This window comes from Schistocerca cancellata, chromosome 8 (genome assembly GCF_023864275.1).
Source record: "Schistocerca cancellata isolate TAMUIC-IGC-003103 chromosome 8, iqSchCanc2.1, whole genome shotgun sequence".
In the NCBI taxonomy this organism is placed as follows: Eukaryota; Metazoa; Arthropoda; class Insecta; order Orthoptera; family Acrididae; genus Schistocerca; species Schistocerca cancellata.
In genome coordinates, this window is record NC_064633.1 from 261,233,911 (window position 1) to 261,254,165 (window position 20,255).

Below are 20,255 nucleotides of genomic sequence, written 5' to 3' on the forward strand. Positions count from 1 at the left end.
TTGTCGGCGGTCTGTCAGTCAATAGACAAGTTCGGCCTGTACGCTTTTGCGCTGCACGTGTTCCTTCACGTTTCCACTTCACTATCACATAGGACACAGAGGACCTAGGGATGTTTAGGATGTGGAAATCTCCCATACAGACGTATGACACAAGTGACACCCAGTCACCTGAACACGTTCGAAGTCCGTGAGTTCCACGGAGCGCCCCGTTCTGCTCTCTCACGATGTCTAATGACTACTGAGGTCGCTGATATGGAGTAACTGGCAGTAGGTGGCAGCACAATGCACCTAATATGAAAAACACATGTATTTGGGAGTTTCTGGATGGTTTTCAGATTAGATTAGAGATTAGATTAGATTAGTTTTTCGTTATATAGATCCGTGTTGAGGAGATCCTCGTGGATGTGGAACATGTTACTTTTTGATTTATAAATGAAATAACAATACTAATAGTATGAATATATACAATACATAATTTGTTTCTATTTAAAAATTCGTCAGTGGAGTAGAAGGAGTTGGTCACTAGTACGTCTTTCAGGCTCCTTTTAAACTGATCTTTATTTGTAACTAAATTTTTTATGTTTGCTGGCAAATTATTGAAGATGAGTGTTCCTGAGTAGTGGACCCCTTTTTGAACTAAAGTAAGTGCTTTTAGGTCCTTGTGCAGATCATTTTTGTTCCTGGTATTGTATGTATGAACTGAGCTGTTTGTTGCAAAAAGAGATATATTATTTAGGACAAATTTCATTGAGGAGTAAATATACTGAGAGGCAGTAGTTAGTAAACCCAATTCTTTGGAGAGGTTTCTACCAGACGTCCGTGAGTTTACTCCACAAATAATACATATTACACGCTTTTGGACTCTGAAAACTTTTGTTTGACTTGAAGAGTTACCCCAAAATATTATACCATATGACATTATGGAATGAAAGTAGGCAAAGTATGCAAGCTTTTTCACTTTTATGTCGCCTATATCTGCTTACACTCGAATTGCAAATACAGATTTGTTAAGGCATTTCTGCAGTTCTGTGGTGTGCTCCTCCCGACTGAATTTATTATCAAGTTGTAATCCCAGGAATTTAAGACTGTCAAACTCGTCTATCTGCTTTTCTTTGTACTTTATGCATATGCTGGGTGGAAACCTCTTACAGGTTCTGAATTGCATATAGTGAGTCTTTTCGAAGTTTAATGTCAGTGAGTTGGCTGTGTACCATTTATTAAGATCCATGAAAATATCATTAGCAGATCTTTCTAGAACTACACTCGAAATACTATTTATTGCAATAGTTGTGTCATCTGCAAACAAAACGAACTCTGCTTCTGTCAATGTAACTGATGAGAGATCATTAATGTACACAAGAAAAAGCAATTGCCCTAAGATGGATCCTTGTGGGACACCATATGTAATTTCTTCCAATTCTGATGATGACTGATGACTTAATTCACTAGTCCCTTGCACTGACACCCTTTGTTTCCTGTTAGCGTGGTATGACTTGAACCATTTTGCAGCAGTGCCCGTGACACCATAGAATTCTAATTTATTTAAAAGGATGTTGTGGTTTACACAATCGAATGCCTTTGACAAATCACAGAAAAACCTGCTGCTTGTAACTTGTTATTTAATGAATTAAATACATTTTCACTGTAAGTGTAAATAGCCTTATCGATATCAGAACCCTTCAGAAACCCAAACTGTGTTCTTGATAATATGTTATTTGTGGTCAGATGGTTAAGAAGCTGCCTGTACATTACTTTTTCTTAAATTTTTGAGAATGCTGGCTAAAGTGAAATCGGTCTGTAGTTTGATGGCATCTCTTTATCCCCTTTCTTGAATAGAGGTTTAACATCTGCATATTTCAGCCAGTCAGGAAATGTCCCAGCTATAATTGCCTGCTTACACAAGTAACTTAGAATTGTACAAAACTCACAAGAACATGCCTTAATTAACTTTGTTGATATTTCATCGTAACCACTAGAATGCTTTGTTTTTAAAGATTTTATTATGGAAGTTATTTCTTTTGGTGGAGTGAGTGAAATATTCATGTACCTGAAGCTATTTGTAAAGGCTAGTTTCAGATATTCAAGAGTATTATTTACTGATCCTGACAATCCCATTCTATCAGTAACGGATATAAAGTACTTGTTAAATAGATTTGCCACACTATGCCCATCGGTTACTAATGTGTCATCTACCCTTAGTACTATTTGCTCCTGTTCCTTTCTGGTTCTACCAGTCTCCTCTTTCACTATATCCCATATTGTTTTTATTTTGTTCCCTGACATTGCTATCTTCTTCTCGTAGTGCATTTGTTTAGATGTCTGAATTACTTTTTTTTAAATATTTTACAGTATTCCTTGTATTTAGCTAAATCATCAGCATTGGAGCTATTCTTGGTCGACAGATATATTTTCCTTTTTGTCTTACAGGAAATCTTTATTCCTTGTGTGATCCATGGTTTTTTTTATAGACTCCTGTTTAATTTGAGTAACTTTTAGAGGAAAACAGTTTTCAAACATGGTACTGACATTGTTCATGAGTGTGTTATATTTTTCATTCATGTCATGAGGACTATAAACATCTTTCCAGTTCATATCTTTGAGCAGTTTTCTAAAACACTCAATTTTTGGTTGATTGAATACTCTCCTGTCCTCAGATTTAGCAGTCTTGATAATCTGCTTAGAATTTACATCTAAAACAAGGAGTTGCATGTCATGATCTGATAGTCCTTTTATTACAGGTTTTATGATATGATTTTGTTCCTTCGATTTGTCTATAAAAATGTTATCAATGGCTGTCCTTGAGGATTTAGTGATCCTAGTTGGAAAGTTTACAGTGTGAGTTAGATTGAAAGACAACATTACTAGCTGCAGTAAATGTTTACTGGAAGATTGAATTAGAAAATCTGTATTAAAGTTACCAGCAATCAAAATTTCTTTGTTTCTTCCTGTTAAATAACCCAAAAGAGCTTCTAGATGATTTATGAATAGATTATAATTTCCTACAGGTACTCGGTAAATAGTTACTATTATATAGGATCTGTTATGGAACTCTGCTTCTGTTGCACGCGCTTCTAGATGCTGCTCTAAACAGAATTTATTAATGTCAATGTTCTTGAATTTATGGCAGTTTTTAATAAATGTGGCAACTCCTCCTCCATCCATATCTACTCTGCAGAAGTAGGAAGCTAGCTTAAATCCTGAAATGTCTAACATATCTGTACATATACCAGTGGTCACTTGATGTTCAGACAGGCAGATTATGTCAATTTGGTTAGATGAATTCATTTCATCGATACAAATAAGTAGTTCATCAACTTTATTTCTGAGTCCCGGAATGTTCTGGTGTAATAAAGATAACTGATACCGCATACTAATTGGATTATAACTGCTTTGGTGAAGATGAACTGGCAGTTTCTGATTACGTTCGGTTAAACATTGTTTAAATGGAGGCTGTATGCTGAAATCTGACTCCTGTTCATCTGTTGTCTCAAACTGAGTGTGTCTGCCAATCTCTGTTAAGACTCGTTTTCTTTCCCCCTTCCATATCCTAAAAAAGGCATCCCTCTGACACCTGTGACCACTGGTATTTTTACCACTTGTGACAGTGTCCCCCCTTAAGTTTTCTGCAATCAACCCAGACAGTTTTCCCTTCCCTTTCCTATTGAGGTGAAGGCCATGCCTAGTGTAGTCCCACCTATCAATAGCATCCACAGGAATCAAACCAGTATGGGACCCTATATCCGTCCTAAGCAGCCACTCCAACTCCAAGTTCACCCTCCCTACAGAAGAGTTCCAATGAGGATGATCATGGCGTCTCAACACAGACACAAATCCCACAATCGTATGCTTCGTTGCTGATGCTATCTTCACCAGGTCACTCTCTATGGAATATTCAGAGTCTCTGTCAATTCTGTTTCCCAGACCACCCACTATAGCCACGGCATCCTCCTTCGTGAAATCCTTGCATAAAGAACCTATATCCTCTGTTACCTGACCCAGATCTGCACTAGGCTTGAAAAAGTTTGTGACCTGGTACTCTGGACCTAGATTTTCCTGCAGTAGTTGGCCAACACCTCTATCATGGGAAATACCTAACAACAGAACTTTCTTTCTGTTTACAAATTTCCCTACCTTTTTCAAGTCCTTGAAAGCTTGTTGTGCCCTTTCTACAGCTTCAGCTACATGAGGCTCATCCGATTCTGACTGAGGCAACAGGTCAAATCTATTTTCAAGATTTTTCACAAAGCTGTCTGATGCTCTCCTTTGCCTGTTCCCCCTATTACCTGTTGCCATTTCCCACCTCTGTTCACCCTTCTCCCTCTTTAACCTGTCCAGATCCTCCCTTGCCTTGTCTAGGTCAGCTTGAAGAGCTGCAATTTTCCCTTCCTGTTCCAGTATTTTCCTATCTCTACTGCAGATTCTACAGTCCCACTGGTGAGCCTCATTTATGTCCCCATTTCCCACGCCACTACATTCGCACGAATGAAAGAAACTACAGCACCCATCACACCATACCCCGGAACTAACGATACGGTATGTCACACACTTCTCACTCATGGCAAAAACAGAAATCGTATAAACTGATTTAAGTACTGACTAATACGTAAAAAAGGACCCTAGAAACTATTCAGGCAGATATAAATAAATTGAAAGAGTAATGAATAAAAAAACTGGTGATTACATATAAGTTTAAGTCACTGTTTACTTACGATACGCGCGCGTGAAATTAAGCCTAAAATCTGTGCTATAGGCGCGAGAAGGAAAATAAACTTCTTACCCCGTTTAATCTTATTTAATACTTCACTAACACTTCCACTAATGTAACAACACTTATAATATATTTATACCAACTGGAAACGTTTACCTATAAGTTCAATTCACTGTTTACTTACGATTCGCGCGCGTGAAATTAGGCCTAGGATTGGTGCAACAGGCGCGAGAAGAAAAATACGCTTCTTATACCGATTAATCTTATTTTATACTTCACTAACACTTCCACTAATTTAACAACACTTATATTATATTTATAACACCTGTAGACGTTTAAACATAGCTTAATAAAAACGCTTCTTATATACTCCTGGAAACTGAAATAAGAACACCGTGAATTCATTGTCCCAGGAAGGGGAAACTTTATTGACACATTCCTGGGGTCAGATACATCACATGATCACACTGACAGAACCAAAGGCACATAGACACAGGAAACAGAGCATGCACAATGTCGGCACTAGTACAGTGTATATCCACCTTTCGTAGCAATGCAGGCTGCTATTCTCCCATGGAGACGATCGTAGAGATGCTGGATGTAGTCCTGTGGAACGGCTTGCCATGCCATTTCCACCTGGCGCCTCAGTTGGACCAGCGTTCGTGCTGGACGTGCAGACCGCGTGAGACGACGCTTCATCCAGTCCCAAACATGCTCAATGGGGGACGGATCCGGAGATTTTGCTGGCCAGGGTAGTTGACTTACACCTTCTAGAGCACGTTGGGTGGCACGGGATACATGCGGACGTGCATTGTCCTGTTGGAACAGCAAGTTCCCTTGCCGGTCTAGGAATGGTAGAACGATGGGTTCGATGACCGTTTGGATGTACTGTGCACTATTCAGTGTCCCCTCGACGATCACCAGTGGTGTACGGCCAGTGTAGGAGATCGCTCCCCACACCATGATGCCGGGTGTTGGCCCTGTGTGCCTCGGTCGTATGCAGTCCTGATTGTGGCGCTCACCTGCACGGCGCCAAACACGCATACGACCATCATTGGCACCAAGCAGAAGCGACTCTCATCGCTGAAGACGACACGTCTCCATTCGTCCCTCCATTCACGCCTGTCGCGACACCACTGGAGGCGGGCTGCACGATGTTGGGGCGTGAGCGGAAAACGGCCTAACGGTGTGCGGGACCGTAGCGCAGCTTCATGGAGACGGTTGCGAATGGTCCTCGCCGATACCCCAGGAGCAACAGTGTCCCTAATTTGCTGGGAAGTGGCGGTGCGGTCCCCTACGGCACTGCGTAGGATCCTACGGTCTTGGCGTGCATCCGTGCGTCGCTGCGGTCCGGTCCCAGGTCGACGGGCACGTGCACCTTCCGCCGACCACTGGCGACAACATCGATGTACTGTGGAGACCTCACGCCCCACGTGTTGAGCAATTCGGCGGTACGTCCACCCGGCCTCCCGCATGCCCACTATATGCCCTCGCTCAAAGTCCGTCAACTGCACATACGATTCACGTCCACGCTGTCGCGGCATGCTACCAGTGTTAAAGACTGCGATGGAGCTCCGTATGCCACGGCAAACTGGCTGACACTGACGGCGGCGGTGCACAAATGCTGTGCAGCTAGCGCCATTCGACGGCCAACACCGCGGTTCCTGGTGTGTCCGCTGTGCCGTGCGTGTGATCATTGCTTGTACAGTCCTCTCGCAGTGTCCGGAGCAAGTATGGTGGGTCTGACACACCGGTGTCAATGTGTTCTTTTTTCCATTTCCAGGAGTGTAATTATTAGTGCAGCAAATAGTCGAAGAGTCCGCGTCGGCGCAGTGTTGCCAATACAGAGGTATTTGAGAGAGTTCATAACATAGTGTAGTATTGGGGCGTGCGTGTACCAAACCGAGAGAACGCAATATGTTCGTGGGTAAAGTTTGTTAGTAGTCGTGTGTTGTCGGCTGTCCCATCACCTACGTGAGGTGTAAGTAATTTCTTGGAGCAAAATAAATTGTAAAAATTTTCTGGAGAGCGTTGGCTCAGTCGTCAACTACTCCTGGATCCCAATATTGACTTCTCTGGTACGACTGGAAGGTAAGGATGCGGGGATCCGGAAGTGGTAAGCGACTGAGTCCAACCTCAAAAGAAAATTTTTGCAATTTATTTTGCTCCAACAAATTACAAGACACACGGAAATGGTGGGACAGCCGACCAAACACGGGCACTGTAAAATTTTACCTACGCAACGTAGTATGTTCACTCGCTTAGGCACAAGTCGGCAACATTACAATGTATCCCAGCCAACGAAGCTCAACATTGGTTTCGATCAAATGCTGGTAATGATTGTTGCTTTGGTGTCACTGCAGGTGCACCTCAGTGAACTACCTTCGTGATTGGACCACAACCTGGATCCACCACAAAGAAATGTTCCAGACCAGCAATGGAAGCCAATGAAGGAACCAAAGAGTGTATATGGCGCTACAAATGGAAATCAGTCGCTTTCCGGGTTGGCGACCGTTACTAGGGCGGGATGTGTTGGCGTTCTCGCCAGAGCTAGAAGACTCTCTGGCCAATGTCCTACCAAATCTATCCTCTGTCCCACACTTGTGCACTATGTTATCACCGGTACATGCAGAACTAAGGCACTCTCATGAAGTGTCAAGGAAGCTACCAACACCGTACGTCGAGGCACCAACGCTTGTTTAGAGGATATCACGTATACAACAATGCTTTAGGTATAAGCATCAAGTCAACCATGACATGTATAGCTTGCTGTTCCCAAAGAACGTCAGTTATATACGGAACGCCGACAGCCTTTCCATGCATTTACCACCAAACGCTACACAGTTCATAAAGGTTCAGGCAGAAATTAAACTCATTTTTGTCGTGTCACTATACTATAAGCAAAATTACACATGCCTCAAACTTTTCATATCAATCATAACAGAGCTAGTGCCTCTTTGTAGAAAGTTGCTATTGCGCATTTGTTTTACTTGGTCTCAAAAGTAAATGGAGTGGTTTCCGCCCCCTTGAATTTAAACAAAAAATGATTTTAGTTTTGATCTTTCGTATTTCTTGAACTCTTATGTTTCTAATTATTTCAAAGTTTGAGTAAAAATGTTCTAGTTCATTGTTGTGACATAAGTACGTGCTGTATCACAGTTACAATGAAATTATAAGCAACCAATTGTAGTTTTTGCAACTGGTTGCATATTATTTCATTATATGCTACTACAGTTAGTGAAGATGGAAAAAAATACTACGGTCAGAGTTTTATCAGAAGACGTAATTACTCACCCCAATGTAGGAGATACGCTGGTTGTCTTCCAGGGTGCCAGGGTCAGAACAACCATTCTCGACGATCATTATGGGGAAACCAGAGTACGACTTAGTAAGCCAGTTGAGTACTCTGCGCAGCCCCCACGGAACAATTTGCTGCGATGGAAATAAAAATAAAAAAATACGTGAAAAAGCAAGTAACACTATAGTCAACTTGTAGTGCAAAGGAAGATAACACTGTTCAGTTCACGAAATGTTACGGAAATTAAATAATTACAGCTATCAGTGCCAACATGTAAGTAGTTAACAACACCATCTGAGGACAAAGCGTGGTGTCGTTACATGGTCAGGTACATGCTACTCTCGTGTTCATCGTGTGATCAGTACTGTCGTGGTACTCGCTAAGAGTTATTCAATTTTGTTACATTCAGCTGTTGTTTCGTCAGAAAAGAGTAACAGATGAAGATGAAATCAATTAGTCCATACAAAGGGGTGTTCCATAGACATGGCTTTGTGCTGTAGTTTCCTTAATACATGTATTACCAAACTTTTCCTCTGACACAACACTTTCAGAAACCTAGTACTTTGTTGGAATACCCTGTTTATTTTTAAGGTTTGTAAGATTTAAAAAAAGTTTTAAAATGTGAAAATCGATACAATTTCAACGAAAAACTTATATTTATATGTAATGTCCAAAAAACTCAGTAAAATTATTGGTATTTGCCGGCTGCTGGGGAAAATCGATAAACTTTGCCTAAAAACTAAATAGTGTCATGTATCGGTGGTGTTAGTTATTAAACATTTAAAGCTATATATTTCACTTGTGTTTCCTGAAAACTGGTAAAATAGCGACGAAATCCGTATTTACGTACGTTGTCTTAAGAAATACGTAAAATCAATCACGAAACCCAATTTACATGTCTTTTCTAAATAAGTACGATAACACCAGTGAAATACACTACTGGCCATGAAATTGCTACACCACGAAGATGACGTGCTACAGAAGCGAAATTTAATCGACAGGAAGAAGATGCTGTGATATGCAAATGATTAGCTTTTCAGAGCATTCACACAAGGTTGGCGCCTGTGGCTACACCTTCAACGTGCTGACATGAGAAAAGTTTCCAACCGATTTGTCATACACAAACAGCAGTTGACCGGCGTTGCCTGGTGAAACATTGTAGTGATGCCTCGTGTAAGGAGGAGAAATGCGTACCATCACGTTTCCGACTTTGATAAAGGTCGGATGGAGCCCACTGCGATTGCGGTTTATCGTATCGCGACATTGCTGCTCGCGTCGGTCGAGATCCAATGACTGTTAGCAGAATATGTAACCGGTGGGTTCAGGAGGGTAATACGGAACGCCGTGCTGGATCCCAACGGCCTCGTATCACTAGCAGTCGAGATGACAGGCATCTTATCCGCATGGCTGTAACGAATCGTGCAGCCACGTCTCGATCCCGGAGTCAACAGATGGGGACGTCTGCAAGACAACTACCATCTTCACGAACCGTTCGACGACGTTTGCAGCAGCATGGACTATCAGCTCGGAGACCATGGCTGCGGTTACCCTTGACGCTGCATCACAGACAGGAGCGCCTGCGATGGCGTACTCAACGACGAACCTGGGTGTACGAATGGCATAACGTTATTTTTTCGGATGAATCCAGGTTCTGTTTACAGCATCACGATGGTCGCATCCGTGTTTGGTGACATCACGGTGAAAGCACATTGGAAGCGTGTATTCGTCATCGCCATACTGGCGTATCACCAGGCGTGATGGTATGGGGTGCCATTGGTTACACGTCTCGGTCACCCCTTGTTCGCACTGACGGCACTTTGAACAGTGGACGTTACATTTCAGGTGTGTTACGACCCGTGGCTCTACCCTTCATTCGATTTCTGGGAAACCCTACATTTCAGCAGGCTAATGCACGACCGCATGTTGCAGGTCCTGTACGGGCCTTTCCGGATACAGAAAATGTTCGACTGCTGGCCTGGCCTGCACATTCTCCAGATCTCTCACCAACTGAAAACGTCTGGTCAATGATGGCTAAGCAAATGGCTCCTCACAATACGCCAGTCACTACTCTTGATGAACTGTGGTATCGTGTTGAAGCTGCATGGGCAGCTGTACTATACACGCCATCCAAGCTCTGACTCAATGTCCAGGCATATCAAGGGCGTTATTACGGGCAGAGGTGGTTGTTCTGGGTACTAATTTCTCAGTGTCTATGCACCCAAATCTGCGTGAAAGTGTAATCACATGTTAGTTCTAGTATAATATATTTGTCCAATGAAGACCCATTTCTCATCTCCATTTCTTCTTGGTGTAGCAATTTTAATGGGGAGTAGTGTAGAAATGAAATGTATATGTTCTTAAAACACCAGTAAAAGCTAGCCACGAGACCGTAACACAGCGTTGTATATTGGAGAAAACAGTGCTGTGTGTCGAACACTCGCGGTAACTAGGCCAGTACCGCTGCATGCTATATTATGCTCGAAATTTGCATATCATCTGACTTTACTGACGCAGCTGCTGCTGCTCCAGTTAGATCCACATTAAGAATGACAGTCGTGGGACACTAAGGAGCAGTAGGGGCGGTGGTGGGGGATGGGAATCGACCAACAGCAGCACCATGTGGCCATCATTTTCTTTTGGCTCATAAATTACCATAACTAAAAGTGGCAGTTATCACGTCAAGCTAAAAGCGCTGAACACCTGGGTAGACGTGAAGGCAACTTCCCCACCAGGTGGTCATCTTGTCCATAAATTATGTTAAATGTCACGACAGTTACTGACCATTAATTGCCATTGTCATGACAGTGATGACCCATTTAAGGCCAGAATTCCTCCAAATCAACCCGAATCTTCCAACAGTCACTCAACTACAACACTTTCTCATATACAACACTTTCTCATGTACCGCTGTTTCATCAGCAAGCAGTCGTAGATTACGGCTCGTCCTATCTGAAAGATAGTTTATGTTTGCAGGGAACAAGAGCACTCGTATCACATGTGGGGCATCCATAACGACACCTCTGTCCCTGATGACAAGCTTTCTCTCCCTGAAACGTTTTCGCGCTAATCACACACAGGAGAACATCAGCAAAAAAAATAGGTGCCAGCAGGAGTGTACTGCATCAGTGATGAAGCCAGTTTAAAACCAGGATTAAGTCATATAAGAAAAATATTGAGGGTAAAGTCACTTGATGGAGCACCGAAGCTTGAGAAAGTAACAGACAAGGATGAGCAGGCCGCAGCGCCGCTGTGACAGTATGTTATTCTGGCATACACGAAGAACGTAATCGATCACTTCGCACTAGTGGCCGGAGGGCGGGCCGTGAGTGGCGCCGTGTTTGTGTTTGTGTTTGTGCGTGTGATTACATACACCGGCAGTGCCGAGAACAGGAGGCCAAGCAGCTAGCAGCCTGAAGTGACCGTCAGGATTAAAATGGTTGACCTTTTAACAATTTCTTCTGACCCTCAGACTTTCTGCATACATCGGTTTGGTCTTATTGCTAAACTAAGAACAAAAACAAAGTCTCTGTACTGGCAGAACGTTTCAGTATTGTCAGCTATGGCTGACTGTCTGGCTGCTTAAAGCTCTGTCTCGTTCTTTAAATGCGCCTACACATGGTGAAGGAGCTACGAAAAGCCACTCAAAATATATATTGAGTCAATAACTTATCAAGGTGCGATTTTCACCAAGTTATACAGGACAATATAGCAAATTTACTGATGTTCTAAAGTAATTCTTATCGTTTATATTAGACGAATTACGACATGAAATCTGTCTTATTCTATTGGAACCTTTATCTGTGACACTTTAAAGACGCTTCTAAGAGAACTTCAATGGCATAACATGTATGGGATGTGATCAAATAGTTTGAAGACAACAGCGGCGCCGGCCGGAGTGGCCGTGCGGTTCTAGGCGCTACAGTCTGGAGCCGAGCGACAGCTCCGGTCGCAGGTTCGAATCCTGTCTCGGGCATGGATGTGTGTGATGTCCTTAGGTTAGTTAGGTTTAATTAGCTCTAAGTTCTAGGCGACTGATGACCTCAGAAGTTAAGTCGCATAGTGCTCAGAGCCATTTGAACCATTTTGATCAACAGCGGCGCAAATCCGTTTTCTGCCGTCAGGAGACGAGGCTCCACAAACGTCTACCCATTATACCAAATAATGTAAGCAAACATGTAACTATGGCATGGGTCTTTGGTTTATTATCACGATTGTTATACCAAGTGCTCAGATGTTGACCTTGAGCGCTGATGCACGGTATAAAGTATTTCGGATTGGGTGGTTAGGTAATTGGTTGATTTGAGGGAGGAGAGCAAACAGGGAGGTCATCGGCCACGACTATTTCTGAAGAAACAATATCGCTCTTTGAAGTTCATCTGGAGTTAACAGCAGTGCAGACCTGTGTTATAAGCCATTTCATGCCTTCGGGAGCCGTTGGTGTTTCCTAATAGACCTGTTGCTTTAATTATCGCCACAGGTAAAAGTATACAAGTATTAAGTTTGGTGAATGTGCATACAAATTTGCGTTTCCTGAACGACCGTTTCAATTGTCAACACGTTCTCTTCAGAGGATCTGTCATTATATGGGCGGGATGTGACAACCGTCATGCTGATACCATTCAGATTTCATCTACATCTACATCTACGTGATTACTCTGCTATTCACAATAAAGTGCCTGGCAGAGGGTTCAGCGAACCACCTTCAAGCTGTCTCTCTACCGTTCCACTCTCGAACGGCACACGGGAAAAACGAGCACTTAAATTTTTCCGTGCGAGCCCCGATTTCTCTTATTTTATCGTGATGATCATTTCTCTCTATGTAGGTGGGTGCCAACAGAATGTTTTCGAAATCGGAGGAGAAAACTGGCGATTGAAATTTCATGAGAAGATCCCGTCGCAACGAAAAACGCCTTTGTTTTAATGATAGCCACTCCAATTCACGTATCATGTCTGTGACAGTATCTCCCCTATTTCGCGATAATATAAAACGAACTGCCCTTCTTTGAACTTTTTCGGTGTCATCCGTCATTCCCACCTGATACGGATCCCCCACAGCACAGCAGTACTCCAGAACAAGGCGGACAAGTTTGGTGTAAGCAGTCTCTTGAGTAGACCTGTTGCACCTTCTAAGTGATCTAGCAGTGAATAGCATTCTTTGGTTTGCTCTACCCACAACATTATCTATGTGATCTTTCCAATTTAGGTTATTTGTGATTATAAACCCTAGGCATTTAGTTGAATTTACAGCCTTCAGATTTGTGTGACTTATCGCTTAATCGAATTTTAGCTGATTTCTTTTAGTACTCCTGTGAATAACTTCACACTTTTCTTTATTCAGGGTCAGTTGCCACTTTTCGCACCATACAGATATCTTATCTAAATCATTTTGCAAGTCGTTTTGATAATCTGATGACTTTACAAGACGGTAAATGACAGCATCATCTGCAAACAGTCTAAGACGACTACTCAGATTGTCTCCTATGTCGTTAATATGGATCAGGAACAATAGAGGGCCTGTAACACTTCCTTGGGGAACAGCGAATATTACTTCTGTTTTACTCGATGATTTTCCGTCTATTATTACGAACTGTGACCTTTCTGACAGGAAATCACGAATCCAGTCGCACAACTGAGGCGATACTCCGTAGGCACGCAGTTTGATTAGAAGACGCTTGTGAGGAACGGTGTCGAAAGCCTTCTGGAAATCTAAAAATATGGAATCAATTTGACATCCCCTGTCGATAACACTTATTACTTCATGAGTATAAAGAGCTAGTTGTGTTTCACAAAAACGATATTTTCTGAATCCGTGCTGACGATATGTCAAAAAAATGGTTCAAATGGCTCTGAGCACTATGGGACTTAACTTCTGAGGTCATCAGTCTCCTAGAACTTAGAATTACTTAAACCTAACTAATCTAAGGACATCACACACTTCCATGCTCGAGGCAGGATTCGAACCTGCGACCGTAGTAGTCGCGCCGTTCCAGACTGTAGCGCCTAGAACCGCTCGGCCACCACGGGCGGCGACGATATGTCAATAAATCGTTTTCTTCGAGGTACGTCATAATGTTCGAAAACAGTATATGTTCTAAAACCCTACTGCAAATCGACGTTAATGATATAGGCCTGTAATTGAGCGGATTATTCCTACTTCCCTTTCAGGGTATTGGTGTGACTTGAGCAATCTTCCAGTCTTTAGGTACGTAAATTATGTCTAATGGGATGTCTTCCAATAATTACGGCAGCAGCCTACCTTAAGAACTCGAGATTCTTGATTGTATTGAGATTCTCATCAATAAATCAGGAACCAACGACAAGGGTCTTGAAAAACACTCACCAAACATCGACGGATCAACAGCATTATTTTTTACAACTTCTTTGAGTCTGCGTGTATTCTTAACTACAATTAATGGATACAGCGAAAATTCACTTGCCCATCGTTTGCTAACGATGCTTCTCCCTTAAGCAAAATTTTGCGTAGATATATCGCATCGCTTGCGCTTCCTTGGCGTGTTTTACTCTCCACACTTCCAGTTTCTCAATTTTTTTACAATGTTTGCAAAGACATATCTTGAATGTCTGGCACGATCTGGTTATCATCAGCATATAACTGCAAACATCGCTACTAGTTTTGCGACTTTCGCCATAAACGATATTCATTTTTTCGACTTTCGTATACACTATGACTCGCTCAGTAACTTTACGAACAAGTTATTGCTACAGCAGCAGAACACAGATCACTGGGCTTCAAGCCCACAGCTTAACACAAGAACCACACCTAGGGTACGTGTTTGGGACATACGTTTGTGAAACGACTTCTCCTGATGGCACAGGAATGGTTTGAGGCGTTGTACACTTGATGCTACTTGATCAAGTCTCATATATTTATGTCGTTAAAATGCCTTTAGAAACTTCTTCAAATTCCACGAGAGAAAGTATATAGTTCTATTAGAAAAAAACAAAGGCGGTGTCGTAATTCGGTGACTATAAATGATAAAAATCACTTGTGAATGTCAGGAAATCGGCCATATTGTCCGCTGTAACTTGGGTGAAAACCACACCTCGATATATTTTCTCATACCTGTGGATATATGGAGTGGTTATAATTAAAACTAAACACAGAGGTTCAGCGTGGGCTCTAAATATCATGTGGCAGAGAAAATTGATAAACATTGTAATGCATTAATGTGGAAACGATTTAAGCACGAAAAATATTAGTTCCAGTTTTGGCCACAAGGTGCAAATCTGGCACAGTGATTGAAAGAAGGACTTGTCGAAATGTTTCCATACGTAATATTGTAGATTAGAAAAGGACGTGGGCAGAAAAGGTCAAACAACTAAGAAAGGCAAAATGATGATTTTATTATTAACCGCCGCTTACACAGTTTGTTCAATACGAGCACCGGAGTCGTCGACGAAATGCTGTGCAGCCCCATATTTGCACCTGGTGGCAAAATTGGAACTAATTCTTTCGTGCGTAAATCGTTACCGCATTAAGGGTAGGTTTACTATCTTTGGCCCGTGAAAAGCATGTTCTTTGAGAATTTTTTTTTCTCGGGATGTGTCATAGATATCAATGTCAAATTTGGTCAAACAGTTTATTAATATTTTCACTACAAACTGAAATTTTCTCGACCGCGAATGTCGAAGAGCAAAGGCGGAAGTGCCGTCGGAACGAAACAAAATTTCGATGTACACCTCCACACGCGGTGTGTCACAGATCAGCCGGCTCATCTGAAATCAAAATTGAGTTGACGTTAGCGAAGTATATAAGATTCTTTAGGAGCTGTACCTCGCTTAAGTTATTTGGACCATAGAAAACAAAATGGCGGCCATTTTAAAAAATAGGGTTTTTCATCGATTTTTCGACTTCGTTGGCCAAGTAAAAATATTTATAGTTGATGGAACGGAATACAAGAGGTACAACTGCTAGACAATTTAGTTAGCTTCGTCGGAAATAAAGAATCATGCGAATCGGTTCATTATATTTGAAGTTACCATACCGCGCAATAAAAAAAGTCATTTCGAGAAAAACGCGTTTGAAGTTTTGACTACATATAAATGCAATATTATACAACTTACGTTCAATCTGTTATTCCGGGTCCATAAACTAGTCCTTCCTTTTCCTCATAGAGGGCGTTCTGCTCGATCTGGACCATCCTGCGCTGCTGCAGAGACAAAAATGGTTCAAATGGCTCTGAGCACTATGGGACCTAACGTCTATGATCATCAGTCCCCTAGAACTTAGAACTACTTAAACCTAACTAACCTAAGGACATCACACACATCCATGCCCGAGGCAGGATTCGAACCTGCGACCGTAGCAGTCGCGCGGCTCCGGAATAAGCGCCTAGAACCGCTACAAAACCGCGGCCGGCGCTGCAGAGACGTTCGTACGGCCGGTGACAAGCGGTTTTCGGCCGCTTGAATCCAGAGGTCGTCCGAATGCTGGGCGAACTCCGTCGAATAGAGTCCCAGGGTGACCTCTCCATGGAGATCGGCTGGTCGTGTTGATATTCGTCTAGATGTCCGGTAACCTCTGCAATGCTCCATTTGCACCAACTAGTTTCCCCAGCCGGACAATTTTGGTGTTGTGGGTGGTCATCCGTCGAACACTTGTGGAAATACGTTGCCCAAATTCATGGTCTTCAGAATTGCTGAATACCCTTCGTTGAAGCTGCTCACTGCCAGGAAAGTCGCAATTCCACAGTCTCCGCACCAGAATGCAAATGCTTGGGGGCTAACTTCCAAAAACACGAGTTTAAGCTTTCATTTGAATTTTGCGTGTTTCCTCCCAAGCACTGGTACAATAACTCGTCCACCGAAAGAGTCTCGTAGATTGGATGAATCCCATTTTGACCTTCCTTGGAGAGCGGCTGGTCGTGTTGATATTCGTCCAGATGTCCGGTAGCCTTTGCAATGCTCCACTTGCACCAACTAGTTTCCCCAGCCGGACAATTTTGGTGTTGTGGGTGGTCATCCGTCGAACACTTGTGGAAATACGTTGCCCAAATTGCCTTCTTCATCTGTTCTACCGAATTGGAATGCCATCGGATTGCCAAGCCGTAGTACGTCATAAGCTTTTTGATCACTTTATCAGTTTTAGTCATGGGCAAGAAAATAGAATAATTTTTCGCTGCTACAAAGTCGAAATTCCCGATAAAACTGGTGCGTGAAAAAGGCCGATTTCAGGAAGGTGCATTTTTTTGTCCAACCGCGAATAACAAACATTTCCGTACCGTACTCGGAAAAACTGTTTCAGGGGAGGATTCTAAACACTTTTATGGATCCAAAAATGCAATTAAAAAAAAAACAATTTTTTGAACCAAAAGATAGTAAAAAATGGTTCAGATGGCTCTGAGCACTATGGGACTTAACATATGAGGTCATCAGTCCCCTAGAACTTAGAACTACTTAAACCTAACTAACCTAAGGACATCACACACATCCATGGCCGAGGCAGGATTCGAACCTTCTACCGCAGCAAAAGATAGTAAAGCTCCCCTTAACTCATTAGCATATCTCCCAAGATGCGCTGCCATACGATAATTGTAACCCACATTGGACCTCCGTGAGTAGCTACACTTCATTTATAACCACCTGAGTTTGGGGTGGTCTGTGTCAGCTGCCTTAATCTGTATATACGTTACTGCAGTTGCACCTAATTTCGTATACTCCAGCACATGTAGCGGATCTGGTTGGTCTTTCGTGGATCTTAAAATGTCTTTTGGTTTATAACTGATCAAAACAATTTATTCTAAACCTTTACGCTGGATGATCATTCTGAAGTGATGTATTACGATCTTTATCTATGGGAGAAACAAGAAGTGTCGCTGTGCTGTGGCCTGCTCTTCTTTGTCTTTTACATTCTCAGGCTTCAAAACTCGGTCTGCTTACTTTCCATTATTGCAATTTTTATTAAAATGGCTCTGAGCACTATGGGACGCAACTGCTGAGGTCATTAGTCCCCTAGAACTTAGAACTAGTTAAACCTAACTAACCTAAGGACATCACAAACATCCATTCCCGAAGCAGGATTCGAACCTGCGACCGTAGCGGTCTTGCGGTTCCAGACTGCAGCGCCTTTAACCGCACGGCCACTTCGGCCGGCCAATTTTTATTATTTATTGTTTATCTTAGATGGATTAATTCTGGCTTTAAATTGGCTTCAACGGTGACACGATACGGTTTTGCTGTCAGTATGCTGTGTTCATACGGAAATTCTCAGATTGTCAATGACGTGAAGATCTTTCAGAGAGACACAACTTGTCATTAAAGGTATCGTCAGAGACTCCCCACAGATGTATGATAGGAGCGCTCTTGTCTTCTGTATACATAAACGATCTGTCAGATAAGGAGAGCAGCAAAAGTTTGTTGATGAAACTGTAGATTACAGGGAAGTGGCGTCGTTGGTTGGCCATAGGACAATACAGGATGATGTGGACAGAATTTCTGTTAGGTTTAACGAATGGCAGTTTGCTCTAAATATGGTAAAACACAGGAACGCAGATGAGTAGGGAAAACAATCCTGTAATATTCGAATATTGCTGTAGTGGTGTGGTGCTTGAGACAGTCACATCGATTGAGTACCTAGGTATAACATTTCAAAGCGATATGAAATGGAATGAACATACAAGGTCCGGTGTAGGTAAAGTGAATAGTCGAATTCTGTTTGTAAGGAGTATTCTACGGAAGTGCAGCTCATCTGTGAAAGGGATGTGCAGTAGGGAAGTGTAGCTCATCTGTAAAACATCCCATCTGCACAACACTCGTGCGACCCATTCTTGAATACCGCTGGAATGTTCGGAATTCCCAGTCAATTAATAGAGGTTCTGCAGTGGTAGGTTCGATCAAGATATGAGTGCTAGAGAACTGCTTCATGAAGTTTCTGAAGGCAATACGACATACTTTTCGCAAAACGCAATTTACACAGTTTACAGAACCAGCAAAGCAAAGCAATCATTCCACTATCAACGTAAATCTTGCATAAGGCTGAAACAAACCTGTGCCTTTGTGGTATCTGTTCAGCAGTAGATGACGATACAGCTGTATCAAATGGATCTCTCGATACCATTCTTTTTCTGAAATTGTTTCTTTGAAATCTGCGTATCTTATTTTCAGTATGGATGTTTTCGGGACTATTCAGATATTTAGCGACTATCAGTCGAAATTTAATTTAACATACTGCATTTTTTTTCTTTATACTTTGAAAATCTGTTTCTTTATAGTTTCATTTTATCCCTGAAAACATTAATTATCTTTCGAAATCATATTTGTCACTTTTGCCAGTCATCAGTAAATAAACTTTTGGCCATTGATAAATTAATAAAAACTCATTGTAGAAATTATATTTATGGTTAGGAAATCATTCATTCTTTTTAAAAGATATTTGTAATTCGAATAATATTTTCTACTTAAAGATTTTCGTAGTCTGAGCGTTCTGACATTCATTAAACTCTTTGTACTATCGAAATGTAATTTCCTTGCCAATTTTGTGTTTTCTGTAAACAGTTGAAGAATAGGAGTCTGCGAGAAAAGTTTGTGGAGAACAGACATGGGGGAGATAAATCTGGGACTTATTCTCATAGTATTTTGTTTTTATGTAGGATTTGTAAAGATTCGACCATGTATGAAAGTTTTTATATTCAAGAATGTTTTGATTTTGATTCTGATCAACTACAAAAAAGTGGTTATAAATAAATCTCTTATTTAAACGTTCATCCAATGGCACTTTTTCAAAAGTGAAAAGGAACTGATTATTGGCATAACTGTTTCATGAACACATTACGCCGGACCATCGATAGCAAGGAGAAAGATTTGGTCCAAAAACGTTTCAAACCCTGACCTTTTGCAGAGAGCATATCCCTTCCATTTCACAGAACAGTGAGCTGTGACATTATCTACAACATCAAGAGTACAAGATGACTATAATTGTGTAACAGCTCTTTATAACAACAACAAACATAGGCACTGCCTATCTACAACCTTAGTTCCAAAATTGATCAGAATACATTTCTATGTCTGTTATTCTAGACATAAATGTCGAAAAACAATTTTATTTTAATTAACTCTCATGATGTTTAACCAGACTGAGTGACTGGGTTTTTAGACGCCTCACAAATACAAGGTAAGAGAAATCACGCTTTGTATGGAAGCAGATAGGAATCACCTTTTCCCTCACGCCATTCGCGAGTGCAACGAGAGAGAGAGACAGAGAGAGAGAGAGAGAGAGAGAGACTAGCTGTG

At 41.8% G+C, this 20,255-nt stretch overlaps 1 protein-coding gene across 2 annotated transcripts in view; it reads right to left on the reverse strand.

The window, feature by feature from the left end:
• Positions 1 to 20,255, reverse strand: part of LOC126094630 (myrosinase 1-like) — a 192,588-nt gene that overhangs the window by 53,501 nt on the left and 118,832 nt on the right. For both annotated transcript variants that reach the window (XM_049909114.1, XM_049909113.1), the window contains exon 10: positions 8,003 to 8,140. In XM_049909114.1, the coding sequence (XP_049765071.1) occupies positions 8,003 to 8,140 (138 nt within the window). The remainder of the gene's footprint in view (positions 1 to 8,002; positions 8,141 to 20,255) is intronic.